The 17,886-nt window shown below is 48.6% G+C and overlaps 2 protein-coding genes across 5 annotated transcripts in view; one reads left to right on the top strand and one right to left on the bottom strand.

The window, feature by feature from the left end:
- tio (zinc finger domain-containing protein tiptop) overlaps nt 1-3,580 on the bottom strand; it is a 90,334-nt gene extending 86,754 nt beyond the window's left edge. Inside the window, exons 1-2 of one of the 4 annotated variants that reach the window (XM_069125128.1) lie at nt 3,432-3,580; nt 1,268-1,987 (exon numbers count right to left, since the gene is read on the bottom strand). Coding sequence is in view for 1 of the 4 variants with exons in the window: in XM_069125130.1 (XP_068981231.1) it covers nt 1,268-1,307 (40 nt within the window). In the remaining 3 variants the exon portion in view is untranslated. Of the gene's footprint in view, nt 1-1,267 lie in introns of all 4 variants that reach the window. The other 3 variants (XM_069125127.1, XM_069125126.1, XM_069125130.1) reach the window with 3 other exon arrangements.
- Nucleotides 3,581-3,684: 104 nt separating this feature from the next.
- Nucleotides 3,685-17,886, top strand: part of LOC138185838 (zinc finger protein 845) — a 35,381-nt gene continuing 21,179 nt past the window's right edge. The window contains exons 1-6 of the mRNA XM_069125133.1: nt 3,685-3,815; nt 13,543-14,557; nt 14,719-14,988; nt 15,234-15,551; nt 15,692-16,293; nt 16,711-17,199. Coding sequence (XP_068981234.1) covers nt 13,559-14,557; nt 14,719-14,988; nt 15,234-15,551; nt 15,692-16,293; nt 16,711-17,199 — 2,678 coding nt within the window. The 5' untranslated portion in view covers nt 3,685-3,815; nt 13,543-13,558. The remainder of the gene's footprint in view (nt 3,816-13,542; nt 14,558-14,718; nt 14,989-15,233; nt 15,552-15,691; nt 16,294-16,710; nt 17,200-17,886) is intronic.

Here is a 17,886-nt window from a genome sequence, read left to right as displayed (position 1 = left end):
CACCACGGAAGCTGGCGAAAAACTGTGGCGTTTACGGCGCCGAAACTCCGTAGACTGCCGTGGATTTATGTACGCGGCGTGTATCCGCGCGCGCGCACAACGAGATTTATCGGCGCTTGGCCGAGTTTCGGTAGGGCAAGTTGAGTGAATTGTAAATGTTTCCGGCAGAACTTCACCAAGATGGCGTCCTCCACCAGGGGCGAGTTTGTTTACGCCTCATGGCTCCCCACGTGGGAAAAGCAGCATGGCGCGCGTCGAGCATTCAAACCCACGAATCCACTAGCCGTTTGACGGCTGTTTTTCTACCAGCGCCCACGAAATTTCGTCGGCTCTGCTTTCATTTTATAGCGAGATTTTTTTTTCCCTCTTCTTTGTCACACACACTGTACCGTGTCTTTGTTTGTTTCAGAAAAACATTCTCAAACTTTATGAATTAATCGTCCGTTAGAATCTTCTCGTATACATATACCATACATAAATGTCACGTAAAGAACGGTAATTTATAAAGGAGGATTATTACTTTGAGCGGTTTCGGTACTATTCGATGATCGTTTCGTAAAAGAAAATGAAGATTTGCAAGAGTATTACGCTCGCATGCCTGTTCGCTACACGCCAGATAATTTACGTTGTTTCCGTGTAAACGGATACGTTCGAAACTCCTTAGATACTGGAGGACGAGAGGGACGGATTTAACGTTATAATTTCAACGAACGGCATACTACGAGTCAAGATAAAATTTTCCTCCGACTTTATAGTCAGTTTAGATTAACCGATGCGTAAAGATGTTTAACGTATGCGTCGCGAACAACTCGATAAAATAATTTAGACGCGTCATGGGAATAAATAATACAGCGGTCGATTACGGAATCGAAGAAAACGAGGAACGCGTGGAATCGATGAAATTTATTTCTTCATTAGCGAGCTTCCCTGGTCGTGAGAAAAACGTCGTTTTACCCAGAGGACGAATACGCGCGTGAAATTACTCGGAAAAACGACTCGTAGTACTATCGAGCGACGTGCTTCCACGTGGTCTCGCGTGCACTACGCAGGAAAATAACAACGAACGAACGTCGAATCTGGAGATTTTCAAAACTGTTCCTCGAGACAACGTGCCTTTTGCTTTCACGGAATTTTTTTTTTTTTACCAAACTATCGACACCCTAACGCTACCTCCGTTGAAAATTTATTTTCTCAGCTGGTCAGAGTTCATCGTTTCGGGGCCCTTTCTCGCCGATAAGGATACGATACGAAGAAATATTTCACTTACATTTCATACGTTGTGGAGCGTGCTGTTTCCTTCGGGGCATCTGCGTCCTTCGGGGATGCTCGATTCTCTCTGTGGCCTCCAGGTCTTCGCTCGTTAAACGCAGTCGATCGGAACCCAAACATGTGACGGTCGTGTGTCGCGATCTCACTCGAAGATCCGGCGTAGATCTTCCGCGGGAAACTGTTCCAAGTTTCCCCTTTTCTATGCACTACAGTCACCCACACGCGTCTACGCAACGAGCACTACCTCATCGCCATTTCCATAGATCGTTTCGTTGTTGCGATCGATGCATCGACGATCGGTGTCATTCTCGTCCTCCGATTTGTTTCTTTCTCTTACGAGGAAACCACACCTATATCGGTGCCCGTATACACTACTACGTAACCACGAAGAACGCAACTATTATCGGCTAGATCGTATACGAGCAAAATATTTTCTAGTTTCGGTATTGTAGTTAGATTCACGGAATGTCGCGCACTGTTTACACTTGAACAGCCCAGAAAGTCGCCAAGTTTCGTGATCCATACGCTATCAGCTCACTCTCAATCTGGATCTTGCGATCACCAAGCGTGATTATTATCGTGTGTACATCACTGCCGTATCGCGATCGAGGAAAATCGACGAGGCACGATTTTTTGCAACTTCCAGTATACTTCACTGTTTGAAAATACGGGAACGCTTGCTCGAACGAAGGTTACAAGGACGTCGGGTATGCCGCACCTACGGAAGATCCAAGACAAACGTGAGAAACGTGGCGTCTTCTGGAAGTTGCGCGTCGCGAGGGAGACACCAAAACGATCGGAAAGCGATCGTTCGTTCCTCCGCGTGTATCATCGAGGAAGAAACGGCACGAAACGAACGTCGACTCCGCACTTTGAACGTGTTCACGCGTTATCGTCGACCGACTCCGTGTCACTGGCAGATACTCGCGGGTTCACTTTGCGCGTCTTTCGAAAAGTTGCAGCGGTGACGATGAAAGAAGAAGGTCGGGACGCGCGGCTCTCGAAGACGGAGGAACGAGCCGTTGCTGCGCGAAATCCGATCCTCCGCTGGAGGATCTAGAATTTCGACGATCGCGCGATAACTTATCTATCGGGACGTGTGCCTCGCGACGACGCCTTGCATCCACTCGGGACGCGCGCACGACACTCCGCCGTACGTACTTACGTTCGTACGTACGGAGCTAGCGAAAGCTCGCTCGACAGAGGAAAATGGAAAAGAGCAAGAGAAACAAGGGGAGAAACCGATACGCGATCGCATCTGTGTGCGTGCTCGTTTCTGAGTGTGTATACCTCGGAGACCAATTGAAAGCGCAAGGGTGGAAAAGAGGAACAGAAAGAGAAGAGGATCGCGAAAAGTGCCGAGAAAGATAAAGATAGTGAGTGAAAGAGAGAGAAAGAGAAAGAGAGAGAGAGACAGACAGACAGAGACAGAGAGAGACGAAGAAGAAACGCGGATGGATATCGATGAAGAGAGAAACGAAGAAGGTAAAATAAAAAAAGGAGGAGCGTGGGACAGAGCGAGAAAGAATGCAGGGGTAGAGGGCAAGAACGTGAGCAAGGTAAAGAGAAAAGAAGCGGAGGTGGAGGAGGAGGTGGAGGTGGAAGTGGTGGCTACCGTCGTTCGTGGATCGCGAAATCGAGCGGGCGGCGGTCCAGCGCTGACTGACTACGGACTGGCGTCGCGGCGGCAGCCCGCGTGGTGGGGGGCCCCAGGAGTAGTAGTCCTCTTTCCCTCTCGTCTCCTCCACTCGTTCTCGTTTCCTCGCTTGCCAGCTCTTCCTTGCTATGCTTTGCCTCTTGCCCTCTCTTCGCCGACTTCTTTTTTCACTTCTTCCATGCTGTATACTCGCGTTCGCGTCCGCGTTCACCTTACCGACCGATACGCGGCTCGCGGAAAACCGAACGATTATCGAAAGTTACAGTCGAATCGAATAATCGACGCGACGCCAGTGACAAAATGGAGACAAAAACGAGAGGTTCGCGGTGCAGGCGGAAAACGTACACACGGATGGACGGACGAAATCAGAGAGACGATTCTCCGCAACCGTCGGTTTTCTTCGGCTACTTGTCGATTCGACACCGCGGCAATAACGGCCAAGGGGCTGGTAGAGAGGTTAGCGGCGGCGCAATGACAACCACTCCACGTCGCTGGATGCACTCACTGCTTCAACGTGATCGCACATTGCCACAAACGCGTTTTCCTTTATCTCGCTATGCGACCTCTCTTTCGTGGAAAAAAAAAAGAGCAACGATTCGCGAATGACCGGAAAGGTGCGACGAAAGTTCGTCGATGGGCCCGAGGGACTGACGTTGCGCTCGCGCGCGTAAGAGATGGTCGAGAAAGGAGGCGGGGTCCCTAACCACCTCGGCCCCGCTCCAAACCGCGAGAGGGGAGAACCGCTCTGTACGAGTGACTTTTGTTTCCGCCGCCAGAGGCGCTGCCTCACGATGTAGCTTGCCATCGTACTACGGCGTCACGGAGCCACACCTACGAGTTTCTCGACAATTTCAACCCTTTCAGATCGCTGATCTTCACGCAGAGTTCGGTGAGTGCGTCGTAACAATTGTCTTTTATCAAAGTACGATATATTTCATCGCGAATTCGTTTGCACTTCGCGATTAAATCGATATCGAGGAATCTTCGAAGCTAACCTCAAAAGTTGAACGAACGTCGTGTATTCGATCGTATTTCTAGAGCGTATATAACGTGGATAAGAACGTTTGACAGATTAGAGAAAACGAAAGATAAACACGTTACAACGCTAATAATAGTACATCTAACGACAATAACTTTGGATACGTATATGTAAAAACGATTCGTTTTCGATTTAACGTTGAAGCGATATTAATAACGTGACTCGATATCGATGCGTGTGTAACTGCAAACAAAATCGACGTATCGATATGAAATCGACTAACGTGCTCGAAGATTGAATTCTAACGACATCGTGTACTTTCGTGTGACGCAAATTTTTTCCACCGTCTAATAGTAATAGTCCATCTCAAATCTCTGATCGTTCTAACCTTTCCGATATAAACAAATACATGCCTAATGATTCTTAACAAAAGAAAGTGCCACAGCTTGGAACACTTTTACCCCGCGAAGCGTACGGTTAGCATAGCGAATCGGTGTTTCAGAACTAGCCTTCCCATTTTCCTATTCTCAACCTCGAAAAAGCGTAAACCTCTTTCCACGAAGGAACGAGAAAGGCGGTCGTTTTACAAGTTCGGAGGCTAGGGTATCGCAGTTATGATCGTGTCTGTTTTTCGGAAAAGTGCTCGGTTCCTCGAAAGGTTTCGATCCGTCACTGTAGTAAGGACGAACGTTACCCCCGTCCGGGAATATTTTACGATAATTCGGGGCGAAGATTTGAGTTGGAAAAGAATCGGAAGGAGGTCGAAGGATACGAGTCCGTCAGGCTATAGATAGTTGGTGAGCGGAGATCGTTTTGGCGGGCACCGGTGGCGGCGCTGCCAAGGTTGGCGGAGCCGAGGGGAAAAGAGCATTGGCGTACCAACTACCAGGTTGTGCCCGCCTACCAGGCGGAGCCCGCATGATCTATAGCGTCATAGAACACCCCTGCCGTTGTGGTAGGAACTCGATGGCGACGCCCACGGTGTGGAACGTGCGCGCTGCCCCCGCCGCCTCCGCCACCACCGCCGTCACCGCCGCCGCCGACGTCGCCGCCACCACCACTGCCGCCACCGGGATGTTTATGCTCCTGCCGCTGTGTCTCTATCTAGTCGCGGTCCTGGCGCTGCGCTGTTCTTCTTCTGCCGTTCCTGCTACCGATGCTGCCGTCGTAGCTGCCGTCGTTGCTGCCGTTGCCGCCACCGCCACCGTCACCACTGCCACTAACATTGTCGGTCGCCGTTGCCGTTGCCGTTCTCGTTCCCGTTGCCATCGTACCAGCTGTCCTCTTCCTATCTTCAATTTATTCCAACTCCTTCCACCTTGCGTTCATTACCGCTAAACATTCCTGTCAATTAAAACTGCACCCGATTTACTGCCAATTCAACGTTCGTCCTTCGTCGGACCTTTCTACCTCCGCTTTTTACAAAACTGTGTATACCTTGTATTTTGCCTAAGAGCGTGTTTCTGCTATTTTTTTTTTTTTTTTTTTTTTTTTTTTAAGAAAAATGTTTGTCCTCACGGTAGCGAAATTAACTCGTTCCTTCCTTTTGTGAGAATCGTTCTTCGTAGTTTCAAAAATAGTATCCTTCGTCGCCTTTGGTAGCCGGCCCCTTCTACGTCGCTCGATCCGCGTCGAACTCATCCGCGTAGAACCTAATCCGTAGAAATTCGAGCTTAGTTCGTCGAGTGATGGATCGATTAAAGGGATCCGATGAAATTTCGAAATTCTGCTGCCTCATAAGCTTCGTCAGTCGGTCGATTCAATTGTTCCAGCGTTTGTATCGTTGAGAGGGCGCTGCGTCTATATATCGAAAAGAATTTCTTCAAGGAGCTGCGGATATTCGTGGCAATTGTCACGCCCGAGTTTTACGCCAATGGTGTTAGGGATTCGGAGCGGCGGCGACTGTCATAAAAAGTATTTTATTTCGACGATCGTGGTGCCGTTTTTGTTCTGGGGTTGCGAAGCGATCGTGTCGTTTCTACGCGCGTCAGACCAATTCAACGCCGCCGACATTCGCGGTCCGACGTTTACGAGATCGTTTATTAGGTGACGTTTCCATCGAGTAGTTTTGTTGCGAATCTCTTTCTTTATTCCAGAATCCACGTTAAAGGAGATTTCAGCTTATCGCGATGCGCTATCGTAAAGCTGTTCCAATATTTGCGAACGTAAACGTCCTAAAATTAAGGATTATCGTGAAAGTACCGTCGAATGTCACTTGTACCAATTTCCTACATCGATAGTACATACTTGTTAAATGTTACTTGTTAAATCAAATTCTCCGAATGATTAAACACGTTCAACGTGTCCACCTCTTTTACTATAATAACCTCTATTGTTATATATATATATTTGAGAACATTTATTTACCGGTCAAGCATCGTTAAGATAATTTTCGTCGGTTGGAACAGGAGGGATGGTGAATTCGACAATCGGAGAAACGATGCTTTCACGCGCGTGGTAAGCGTCAGTTGCGTTTGTGTCTCTCGGTGACTGCGGGGGTTCCATTTACGAGCGTTCCTGTCGTCGGTGGACGAGACCAAAAGCACTAAACTTGCGAATATTTCGAAAGACGTCCCGTTATGCAACGACAATGTGGGTCAGTGCACAAGTCCACCGTGTACGTTTGCTCATTTTGTACAGTCAGTTCCCCGCGGGACCCGAAATAAGTGCAGCTCGTAAAATAAAGCACCGTATACACCGCTTTTCCCAACTATCTACGGTGGCCCACTATCGTCCATCTTCTCACAGTTTCTGACATCTCGAAGCGTGTTTATACATTTAGCAAATGATACGCTTTACGCATTAGCACCACTTTTCCGCCTACTGATCGCTCAAACGATGTTAACACGATCGCTACTACGGTAAATTGGGACAAAAGGTTCATCACGCACGATTGCACGATACATTTAACGATACGATAGGCTTCGATCGCGAACGCTAATCGTTGGGAATTTTTCGTTTTAACCATCAAGCACGTCGATTATACGTAGCTGTACTCGTTTGTTTCGTTGCATAGAATTAAATCTAAATTTATCTGGAAACGTCGCATTGACATTGCCGATCACAAGTATTAGCACAACCGATATGTACTAATTTTCTCTTGTTTTTATCGTCTAGTGTTTTTCTAAACAAATATTAACTCGTAATCGACAGTGCATGCAACGCCGATGGCGAACTCGTTTTAAAGCGAAGTCGATGATTTTGCTGGAAGAGAATTCGATATCTGCCGAAACTGTTTAAAGATCACGCAACGAACTCGAAATTAAAACAGTCGAAATTCTGGAAAGCGAAAGGTTACAGAGTATAAAAATTAGAACGAATCAAAGTTTGATCTAAAAGTAGTTGAACTGTATGTCGAAGAAACTGTTTTTCAGTTGGTGTTCCTTTTGTTCTTTGCAACGCGTATTTCGTAAACCTCGACACCTACAACGGTGAGCGTATAAATAGAGGAACGCTTACTCGTAATATGAAAAATTGGATCTGCATTCGACTCTGTAACATAGAATTTAAAGGTACATTTCTTATACTTGGTGCACGCACATCTTTATTTTGTTGACAATACAGAGCCTTCGAACGTTTTCCTTCGTAACAATTACAAATGACGTTAAGTCGCATTTAGCAGAACTTTCGCTATTTGCCTCACGTGGACTTGGATCCGGCACGCGACCACGATGAATACGTGAAACGTACTGTTCAGTTTAATGATACACGTACACTATCAAAGCTACGTTCTTGAAGCCTGTAAAAAGTCACGTGTACAAGATAGCGTATCAATGTTAGCGTCAACTTTCCGTACCTTTTTCTCGCCGAATTATTCCATTGAGAGAACCGAGTGGCTTGTACCGATTAATCGCATTTCGTTTCGTAAAATGATGTCGTTAGAAACGTCCGATAAGAAGGAAGGGGGCTAAGTGAACGAATAAGCCAAACGGTACCCTATAGCGCTTGAACATGATCTCGACGTTTTATTCTTTTATCGGATTACCTCTGAAAACAAAGGTAGAAGGTTCCTTTCCGGTTTCTCTGAAAGCTCGGTTTCCACGCGTAGGTCAGCCGACAAGAATAAAACGGGTAAAAGAGGACACATAGACGGAACGGAAGAAAGAGAAACACGTCAAAGGGAGGCAAAGGCAGAGAGATTGTACGAGAACAGAGGGACAAGATTCGTCTTGTTCGAAGGGGTAATACCGCAACCAAGACCTGTCCGAAACGAAGTTAAGCTTCGCAGTTTCGAAAATAACTCGGCCAATAGACGATTAGAATCCACTGCCAGACGAGACGATCGCTGACCAGGCACCACTTGTTTGAAAATAATTTCTTTTCGTGTTTTAACGCGGAGAAATCACAGACGAACCCCCCACGGTCAATCGAATTACGAATGTTTCGCGCTATACTCGTGTCTGCGTTTTTTCATGCCGATCAAAGTCCGCGCATTCTCTGATGGTTTCGCGATGCATTATTTCTAGCGAAGGATACATCAGCCCGTTATCGTCGATCGAAATATCAACGTCCCGCAAAACCTAGCGCGGCACGAGACGCATACGATCGTACTTTAACGTTCTTTCCTCGTAGTGCTCGCATATTTCCGCGCTCGTTGAAATTTTACGAGCCCGATAAACTTTACGCGTTGCTAACGTAACGAAATCGGCTCCGGTTCGATTCGTGAATTATCGGCTATCGAAAACGTTTCGCGTTCCCGACGAATACACGCTCCTTACCGTCCAATATCCTGCAGCTATTATCGTCAAATAACGCATATGGAAAACATATAGGCTCTCGTACGTGGAAAAAAAGTCGCTCGTACATTGGACGTGTTGACACTTCGCGGAATCCGTATACACATAGGAGAATACGTATGAGAATATATATATACATGTACATTTCCCAACGAAATATCCTTCCTTTTATTAGAGTATATTACGCGAAACGCGTAATCGAGTCGCGTGAGCCGACGCGAATCGCCCACCGCGTATCGTCGACGTTGTTTTTGCCACCGGACCGTGTTACGATAGTTGGAGGATTTAAACAAGAAGAAGCAAATTTAGATAAATGGAACGTACGCACGAAGCTTTTCGAACTGATTCCGATGGCGAACGAAGAGCAGAGTCGACGATTAACGGCGGGCTGACGAATCTCGAGCAAAGCGACTGATTCGCTGTGCCAAGATCTCCGTTGCGCGTATTCCGCGCTGGTGGACGATACGCGAAATCGAACGAAGAACGAGGCCGTCTTAAGGAGCGTGAAAAGTCGGCGGGTAAAAATGATGGAGATCCGCCAGACAGCATCGGAATTCGATGAAATCGAAAGAGAGATCGCTGGTTGGATAAAGTTGGGAAGATTCTCGGGACAGAGTCGCGACGACATGGAAGAAAGACAGGTTTCTTCGGCAAGGTTGACGGAACAGGGCGTCGAATGGTTGGCTGGCGTTTGCCGGCTGCGATTGGCAAAGTCTCGGAAACGAAATCTCCTTTGTAGTCGAAATAAGCGCGATTCTCTCCGTGACGGTGGCAGAACGGGTCATGGGTCGAGGGTTGGCGTCAGCGTGTATAGCAGCGGCAGCATTCGCAGAAGGTTCGGTATAGGGAGTGTGGCGCGTGGTCGTAAGGGGTCGCGAGGGACAGGCGAAGAGGAGGGGAGGGGGGGTTGGCGAGAGTTGGCCGTGCGAGCTGGTTGACGAAGAGGGTGGGGTGGTATGGGGTGGTTAGGTGGACGAGGATGGGGTGGTTGTCGACGATAGGGCGAAGAAAGAGGTGGAGGAGCGCAGAGAGAAGCCGAGGTCCGTCGGTATCGATCGGGCGTCTGCGGTAGATTGACACGTGTCATGGCCGCCTCTCGGTGTTCGAGAGAACCAGGTGGCGGGAGAAAGAGGGAAACGTGGAGAGAAAGGTGGCGGAAAGGAGAAAGGGAAGAGAGCGTAGAGGATGGTGGCGAGAAAGAGAAGCAGAAACGAAGAAAGGCTGGCGAGACGAGGAAGGTGGCTAGGCAGCGAAGCGGTCGAGGGGATAGCAGCGTCGAAGGTGGAAGAGGAGGTAGAGACCGGGGGTTGGTTGGCGCGGGGGGGAGGCGAGGGAAAAGGACATTAAGGTGCGTAATAGCCAGCGGGGCGAGCGCGCACCGCCGCGGCATCGATTAGACAGAGGCTCCCTCGTCCCATTGCTAGGATGCAGCCCTCCCCTTCTCCTCTTCCTCGTCGACCCACCGACATACTCACCCTCCGCGCTATATCCACCCGTCCACCACCCGCAACCCATACTCTCGACCGAGAGGTCCCCACGACCACCCAACCACCCACCCATCCACCCGCCTCCGCCTACTCCGTCGAACTGGAGAGCCCCCGAGTACGTGCTCTACATACACACTCGTGCGCTTATGTCAGTTCCTGTCCTGCCGTTGCCTCTGCTTCTGCCTCTGCCTCTGCCTCTGTCTCTGCCTCTGCCTCTGCCTCTGCCTCTGTCTCTGCCGCTGCCACTACCTCTGCTGCTACCGTTGTTACGACTACCGCTGTGTGCCACCGCTGAGAAAGAGAGCGACAGACGCGAAGAGAAAGAAAGAACGGGAACGGGTGAGATAGAGACCGTGGCCACATGAACACGCAGAAAGAGAAAGAGCGAATGAAAGCCGGTGAAGGAGAAGGAGAAGATACAAGAGCGAAGGATAATAAGAGGGAATGAGAGACGCGGATGTAAAGGGTGAGAAGGGAGGAAGCAGAGGCTACGCTGGAGGGTAGGCGAAGCCACCTAGCTATCCTATGGCACCTATACACGCGCTACCGGGGACACCAACGTCTAACGTCGTTATAAACATTAACGGAGCGGCTCAATATTCCCCGGACCTTGCATCCCCTGCGTCTACCTCCGGTCCATCTCCCTTCTAGACCAACCTCCACCTCTTTGCGCTCTACCTATCTCGGACGTTCGTCCATGGCTATCTCGCCTACCTACGCTCTTCGGACCTTTCGATTCGCAAATCTTCGACAAGACTCCCTGTCTCTAGCCATTCCGTTACGGATTCTTAAGCGTTCTCGTCTGTCCTTGCTCCGTGTCAATTATGCACGTTAACCGAAGATCGCTAAGAGTATTCATATACAGATCGAACGAAAGTAGATACGCAGGTCGCAGATCACAGGCGACCATGCCGCGCTACCACGTCGAACGAAAAATCGATCTCGTTCGATAGACTCGGAAGCCGTCCGCGTTACGGCGCAAAGACGGAGAGCGAAGTTTAGCCGAAATCGTGAAATTGGATTTGCTCTGTATTTTAAAGATCGATTTCGGCAAGAGAGACGAGCGAGAAGGGTGGTCGGTCCGTCGAGCGAATTCGTACGCGAGGGTTCGTGCGCTGATTACCGTTAATTGCGGTTGATATGGAGGAACGAAGGGACGTACGACACCCTCGACCATTTCGATCGGATTAGCGACACCGATCGGAATCGTCGTGAACGGGGACGCTTCGTATCCCGTTTATAAACCGTGCTTCTGTTCGATTCATCTTCCGAAACGAATCCACGACGTAATAATTACGACGCGCATCGTTCGAAAACAACGTCGAAACGAAAGTCGCGATTTCCATATATCTGAAACTGTGACTACACGTACGTGCATATACATACGCGTACATGTATAGTTGTTCTTCGTTGCAGTATCGTACGGTTTCACGTTGCATGCGGCACGTGTAATTTAGCTTCGCATGGCATCGCTACAGAGGGAATTCGTCTAGTTCGTACGTTCAACAAGTATCCATCCCTCCTCCACCTTCGGCGGCTCTACTTCCTGCCCGTGTCTGCAGTTAGATCGCAAAGTGGCCTCGCGTTCTTTTTAACCAGACCGACGGCTGGTTATTTTTCGCGTGCGAGAATCGAACGGAAAGCCGCGTTTCCTTGGTAGCAGGTGCGCTGTACTTTTTCCCATAGCACGATGGGTAATAAGGGATTAGTCATCGGTGATCGTCGATCAACGTTAACGCGGCCATCGGTTGGTTCGAAGTCTCCGGCGCGATATGTCAAAGTTGGATATTATATTGACGTATCGACGTCTCGATGCTGTCCACGACCAGCTAGCCAATTAACGGGCTTTCTTGTTTTTCCGGCAAACACTCGTAAATCTCGACGGATCTGTCCACTCGATTTAGTCCTCTTCTGCCGTGTCGTGGGTCGTTCGCATCTTTGTCCATGTTGTACGCGCTCTTCCCCACGACGACGTACAATTAATATCGTTGTTCGAGAGGTTGTCCCCGCTCGACAAATATTTAACATGCTACGGCCATCCTAAACTTAATTGGCACGCGTTTGCTCTGCTCCGTTTGCCTTTGCTTGTTCTATCGCGGCCAATGATTGCGTCACACGTTCGTTGCACCTGTATACGCGGTAAGATCTTTCGAAGGTACGATGTTTGGAAAAAGAAAATTCCACTTGTCCATGCTTTTCCAAAGATTTTAGATTTTCAGATTACAGATTTTAGAGTTACGGATGCCAGAGAAAAAGGTTCGGGTCGATGGTACACGCGGTCGAATAATCGAGGATAATCGATCGACGAGTGGTATCGTTCCGATGAATGAACGAATCGACTCGCGTTCCTTTCAACCAGTTCCAAAGGGAGGACGCGAAAAGAAAAGGCGTTCGTCGAAGAGGCAAGCTTTTCCCTATAACTCGAGAGTTCCGCTATCTCGTTACAAATCGAATTTTAGTCACGTCAAAAGTAAACGATCCGCCTAGATCCGCGCGTTAAGCGATCAGGTCGCGAGAAGCGTGTTTCGAGCCGGATGGAAATCTCATTTGGTAGTTTTCTCCGTTTAATAAGACGAGAAGGAGACGAGAGAAAGAGTGAAAGAGAGAGAGAGAGAGAGAGATTGAGAGAAAGATAGAGAGAGAGAACGAGAAAAGACGGGAGACAGGGTGTAGGGAGACGGAGCCACGAGGTCGCTGCCGGTTCGCAGACTTCGGAAAGGGGAAACGGAAAGGGCGCAACAAGGCCGGGGGTAGAGGCAGCGGAGGGCGTCCGGACGAGGGAGGAGGACGAAGTGGAGGAAGAGGATGAGGCGGAGGAGGGAGGGAGGTAGCAATGGGGTGGCGGTGGATGGTTGGAAGTAAGCAGGGGTGGGTAACGGGCCGGGGAGGACGGGAGAGGGAGGCAGAGGGCGGCGGAGGGTCGGCCAGGACTGGGAGGCGAAGTGTCGTCGTCCGAATAACGGCCAAGCGGCATCGACCGATCTTCCTACCCCTAGCTCGTACGAAGCGTCAACTTGTTTCCCTTCTGTTCCGCGAATATCGGACCTTCAATTTGCCCGGTGCGGTTCGCTTACGCGATGCACTGCCCTTTACGCGTAATCCATACACGGTCCGTCAGTTGTCCCATCGATATCGTTCCCGTCCTCGTTCCCATTCCCAGTCCCGTACCTGTTCCCGTTCCCATTCCCGTTCACGCGTTCTCTTCCTTCCTTTCTATGCTACTGTTCGCTTAACTTTGGAAAAAAAAAGTTACTTCACGGATACCCACGGCTTTCTTTCTTTCTTCTCTTTTCTCTTCTATTTCGCGTTTCACTTTAGTTATACGACTAGACGCGGCAAGGAAAATGCCACGATGTCTTTAATGTTGCCGTTTATTTCGTTTCGTTATTTCGTACATACAGCGTACGTTTTCAGGCTACACGGATAACCTATGGAAAGTTACGAGGACGACGACGACACTCACTTCTGCATCAAATGCCATCTGACGATACACGGCCTCGACAATTACGTACGACATCGTCAATCCGGATGCCGGCCACCGGACGACAAGAACGTAGCCGTACGGGTATCACCCACGACACCCGCTTCGCCGACCACCGTTTTCTATCCGGAGATACTGAACGCGGACGCGTTCTTCAGTTCGCTGGAGCTACAGAGTAGCTCCAAGTCGAATCCTCGAAAGGCATCCGGTTTGCTCGAGGAAAGTAGGAAGTTCAAGAAAGACGACAAAAGGAAAAAAAGTCAGAAATCGCAGGTGGACGCGGACGAATCGCCGGTAAAAGAGAAGCTTCACAATATGTTGCCCGGAGTTTCGGAGCTCGAAAACCCGACCGACCATCTCTGCATGCCATCCCTCGTTGGATTTCCCGATATCGTTCCGTCCACGTCCAATAAGCCTACGATTGCGAGCAACCGAAACAAATTAAGTCAATCGATGAGCAACGTCGCCACGAACATCGACAGCGGTGGATTTTCGGTGAAGCCCGAGCCGGAAAATTCCTTGGAAGGTTTGATGACGTCTCAGGAATCCAAGCAGTCGGATAGAAAACGGCAGGAAGAATCGCAAAGGATCGAACAGGCTCATCAAACGTGGTTGGAATACACGATGTTGGCCGAGCTGGTGTCGAACAACGAAAACAAGGATCTGACCAGATACGAGTACGAATATCAACAGGACGAGGATTCTGAGGACGATATATTGGAGGAAGATTTGGGGGAGGATGACTCTTACTTCGAGTCTGACGATGGGGAAGATCGAGAACGTCCACCGCGTGGTCACATCGGTGGCAAATGGAAGCCAGAATTGGACGATCTTCCTCAAAATATGTCTCAACTTCAGGACGACGACGTGGAGCCCGAAGACGAACATCAAGAACATCCGCCGCCGACTTATACAGGGGGCAAGTGGCGACCCTCGGACGCCTCGCAGGTACGTAATCGTCGAAATTGTTTTATCAGACGCGCAACTGTCGCGCCTATTTCTCTGCTATCAACTTTTCCGAGCCTTCTGTTACGCGTATTAAAAATACGCCCACGAAGCGTTACAAACGAAAGCTCTGGTTTTCAAAAATTTCCACTGGCGTCTCGTAGAAGGCAGAAGAGTACGAGACTAAGAGCAACGTCGGACAACCATCGCCAGGACACACACGAGGGAAATGGGTACCGGGCGCACAAACGGATATCGAATCAGGATATTGGTGCAGTCCTTGCGGCAGGAAACTTGCCTCTCGATTGGTCTACAACAGGCATCTTCTCTCTGATTTGCACGCTAGAAGGAGCATCCGAGAAATCGATGGCGTTCTTTGCCCGCCGCGTGCCGCCAACTTGCACGCACTGAAAAAATCATCGACTCGTAATCAGGTAACGATCTCGATCTTTATCCTTTCGTCTCGTTGTTTCTTCCATCGGTTCCAACTTTCTCTACTTCCTTTACCTTTTTCCTTCTTTCAGTTCCTTCGGTTTCTTTTTATTATGTTTTCCTTTTTTCCTTCTTGTTACCTCGTTTAGTTGTGTGCCCGTGTCTTTTTTTTCACTCTCTATATATAAATACATATGGGAGAAATTTAGACGAACGTAGAAAACTGACGGATATGCTTGTCTGACAGAAAACTAAACAAGTGGGGGAAACGAAAGAAGCGAAGAAAAGTTTGCGAAAACGAGAAAAGGAAATACTTTGTTGCGAAATGTGCCATGCCCGAGTGAGAAGAACGCAAATGGGCAAGCATTTGCTCTCTCATTATCACTGCCGCGTGGCAGGTGTAAATCCTTGCGGCCCACGGGCGCGTCGCTTTTTACTAGAAAATATGGCGAATGTGGTTCGGCAGTGCACTTTTCAGTGTTTCTCTTGTCGTTTTTACTGTAACACGGAGGAAACATTCCTGCGTCATTGGCGATCCGATCTCCATGCAAAAACGCTCGACCAGGTATTCTCTCTACGTTACGATCTCGATTTACGAGTACGATGGAACTCCTTTCGTATAAATTCTGTCTGTTTCTATCTAGAATCTACTTATTTAAAAAATGCTCGACGATATTTTCTCGTCTCGTCGATCTCTGTTTCCAGATCACCGGCAGTTACAGATGCACTCCTTGCGACTTTTGGTGCGAGGACAACGAAACGATGGAAGCGCATCTGGTCGATTCGAGTCATCGCGACGTTGTTTCCATGATGAATGGCTCGGTACCGATCAGGATAGGTCGTCAGCGAGCTCTGACTTGCGGCGGTTGCGATCGTCGATTCCGATATAATTTGCAACTTCGATTGCACATCAAGGAAACCGGCCACGAAGAGAGTTTGACCGCGACGGACGAATATCAACAGCGAATCAAATGCAATCTGTGCCCGCAAATAGTTCGATCGTTGGTGGCACTTCAGCGTCACCAGTTGTCTTCCCACGTCACGAAGATCGAGAAACACGAGACGAACGATTCGTCCCAGCCAACGCCTTATTTCTGTTCGTTCTGCTCGATGAACTTTGCCACTGCTCGAGAAGCCGTATTACATCGAAGAACGTCCAGTCACAAGGAGATGGTGAAGGCTCGGAAAAGCAACGAAGGCCCGTCGACGTCCACGGTTCGCCAGTGTCCTCATTGCAAGCAGAAGCAGACGAATTTGTCGGAGCACAAGACACACCTTCTCGATAGTCACCCCGAGCTTTGTTACAGGTAAGAGAATCGAAGTGGCGATAATACGCATTCAAGAGTCCTTAGTTCAAATATTCTACCTCTTACTTCCAAGTCGAAAGAGACTAAAGTTTTATCTAGAAACCGTAACTGTACGATATGATGTTACTCGAATGGTAGGAAACACGGAAAACTTGAAATATTTCGTTGGCGTATGTATTTCGAGAAATGAAAACATTCTGGATGGGATGCTTCGGTTAAAACGGACAATACCGTAGACAGAAACGATATAACGAGCTGGTAAAATCAACGATATGCTAAAGTCAGTGGGAATTAATAATTAGGACGCGAAGTGTCAAGACGTTTCGTATAATACGCGCGACACGTTGATGAAAAATTTCTGCGATTGTTGGAATATTTTCGCGAACCATCGTACATGTACCTGATCGATGTTTACAGATGTCCCAAATGCGGTACGTTGTTTGCCCTCTCGCAAGACGTGACGAGGCACACGAGGGAAAACAAGTGCCATGACTCAAACGATGAATCGAATAAAACGAAAACAGCGGACGCGAGAGGCGAATGGAAATGCAACAGCTGTAGCTTCTCGACCAACATTCAGGCGGAATTTATCTTCCACGAAGCTCTTCACGCCGGGATCGTGCGAAACGATAACGAAGACGAGAACTCTGGCAAATCATTGGCGAAGTATTCTTGCCCCGTCTGCAAGAAGGCATTCACGAAAGTGTCATTACGGAATCACATCAGAAGCCACACCGGAGAGCGTCCGTTTCCGTGTGCCAAGTGTCTCGTGCCCTTTTCCAGGAGATCCGACCTAAACGCCCATCAGAAAGAGTGCACGGCTTCGACATCGTCGGGATGGTCGGAAGGTTTGGGACGGAAACGCAGCTTTGTTTGTTCCGAGTGCAACAGCGCCTTCTACACAAAGTAAGTACCGTTTTATTTAACGCTATTCCGCCGTGTTGAGTCGAGAAAGCGTATCTGCGACTCTCGCTTAAATCAAGTCATGCCAGGTAGCACGAAAATATTTTATCTACACTGATACGGAAGATATAACAGTCTATGCTTCGTCTATGGACGTCTGTGCGTTAAATCGATGCCCGGTTGTTGCTAAACGTGAACTTTTCTTAAAAAAGCTCCTTCGACCTATCCGACCCGTTCGAATTAATACGGCGGAATTGTCGAGATGTTGGATTTTACAGCGAGTTCTCGATCATATAGTATACGCGTGTCCGTACGTTTCTTAACGATAAATCGTCCGGGAACTTTCAACTTTTAGACGTTGCGTTCTATTTTTTTGTACGTAACGCGATGAGAAAGGAAGTAAGTACATGCACGTTGAGACGTCATGTTGCGAATAATTTATCCTTCTGTTCCTCAAAACCGAGATATTATATTCATCTAGAATGGTAAAAACGGTAACAGCTCTTTACTAGCTATCTGAAGCATAAATATTCGCTCGGATCTCCATCATCTGCGTCGAAATGAAAATAAGATCTGGTCGACTATCACGCACCCAGTTATCCATACGAATTCCCAGTCCCACACTATTTACAGCGAATATCGGCACGCTTCGAAGAAGCTGTCTCTGTCCGGATGAAAATTATCGTGCGA

This window comes from Bombus flavifrons, chromosome 12 (genome assembly GCF_040668555.2).
Source record: "Bombus flavifrons isolate JBK064 chromosome 12, iyBomFlav1_principal, whole genome shotgun sequence".
NCBI classification, from domain to species: domain Eukaryota; kingdom Metazoa; phylum Arthropoda; class Insecta; order Hymenoptera; family Apidae; genus Bombus; species Bombus flavifrons.
The sequence above is the reverse complement of the archived record's forward strand: the minus strand, read 5'-3'. Positions and strand labels throughout refer to the sequence as shown.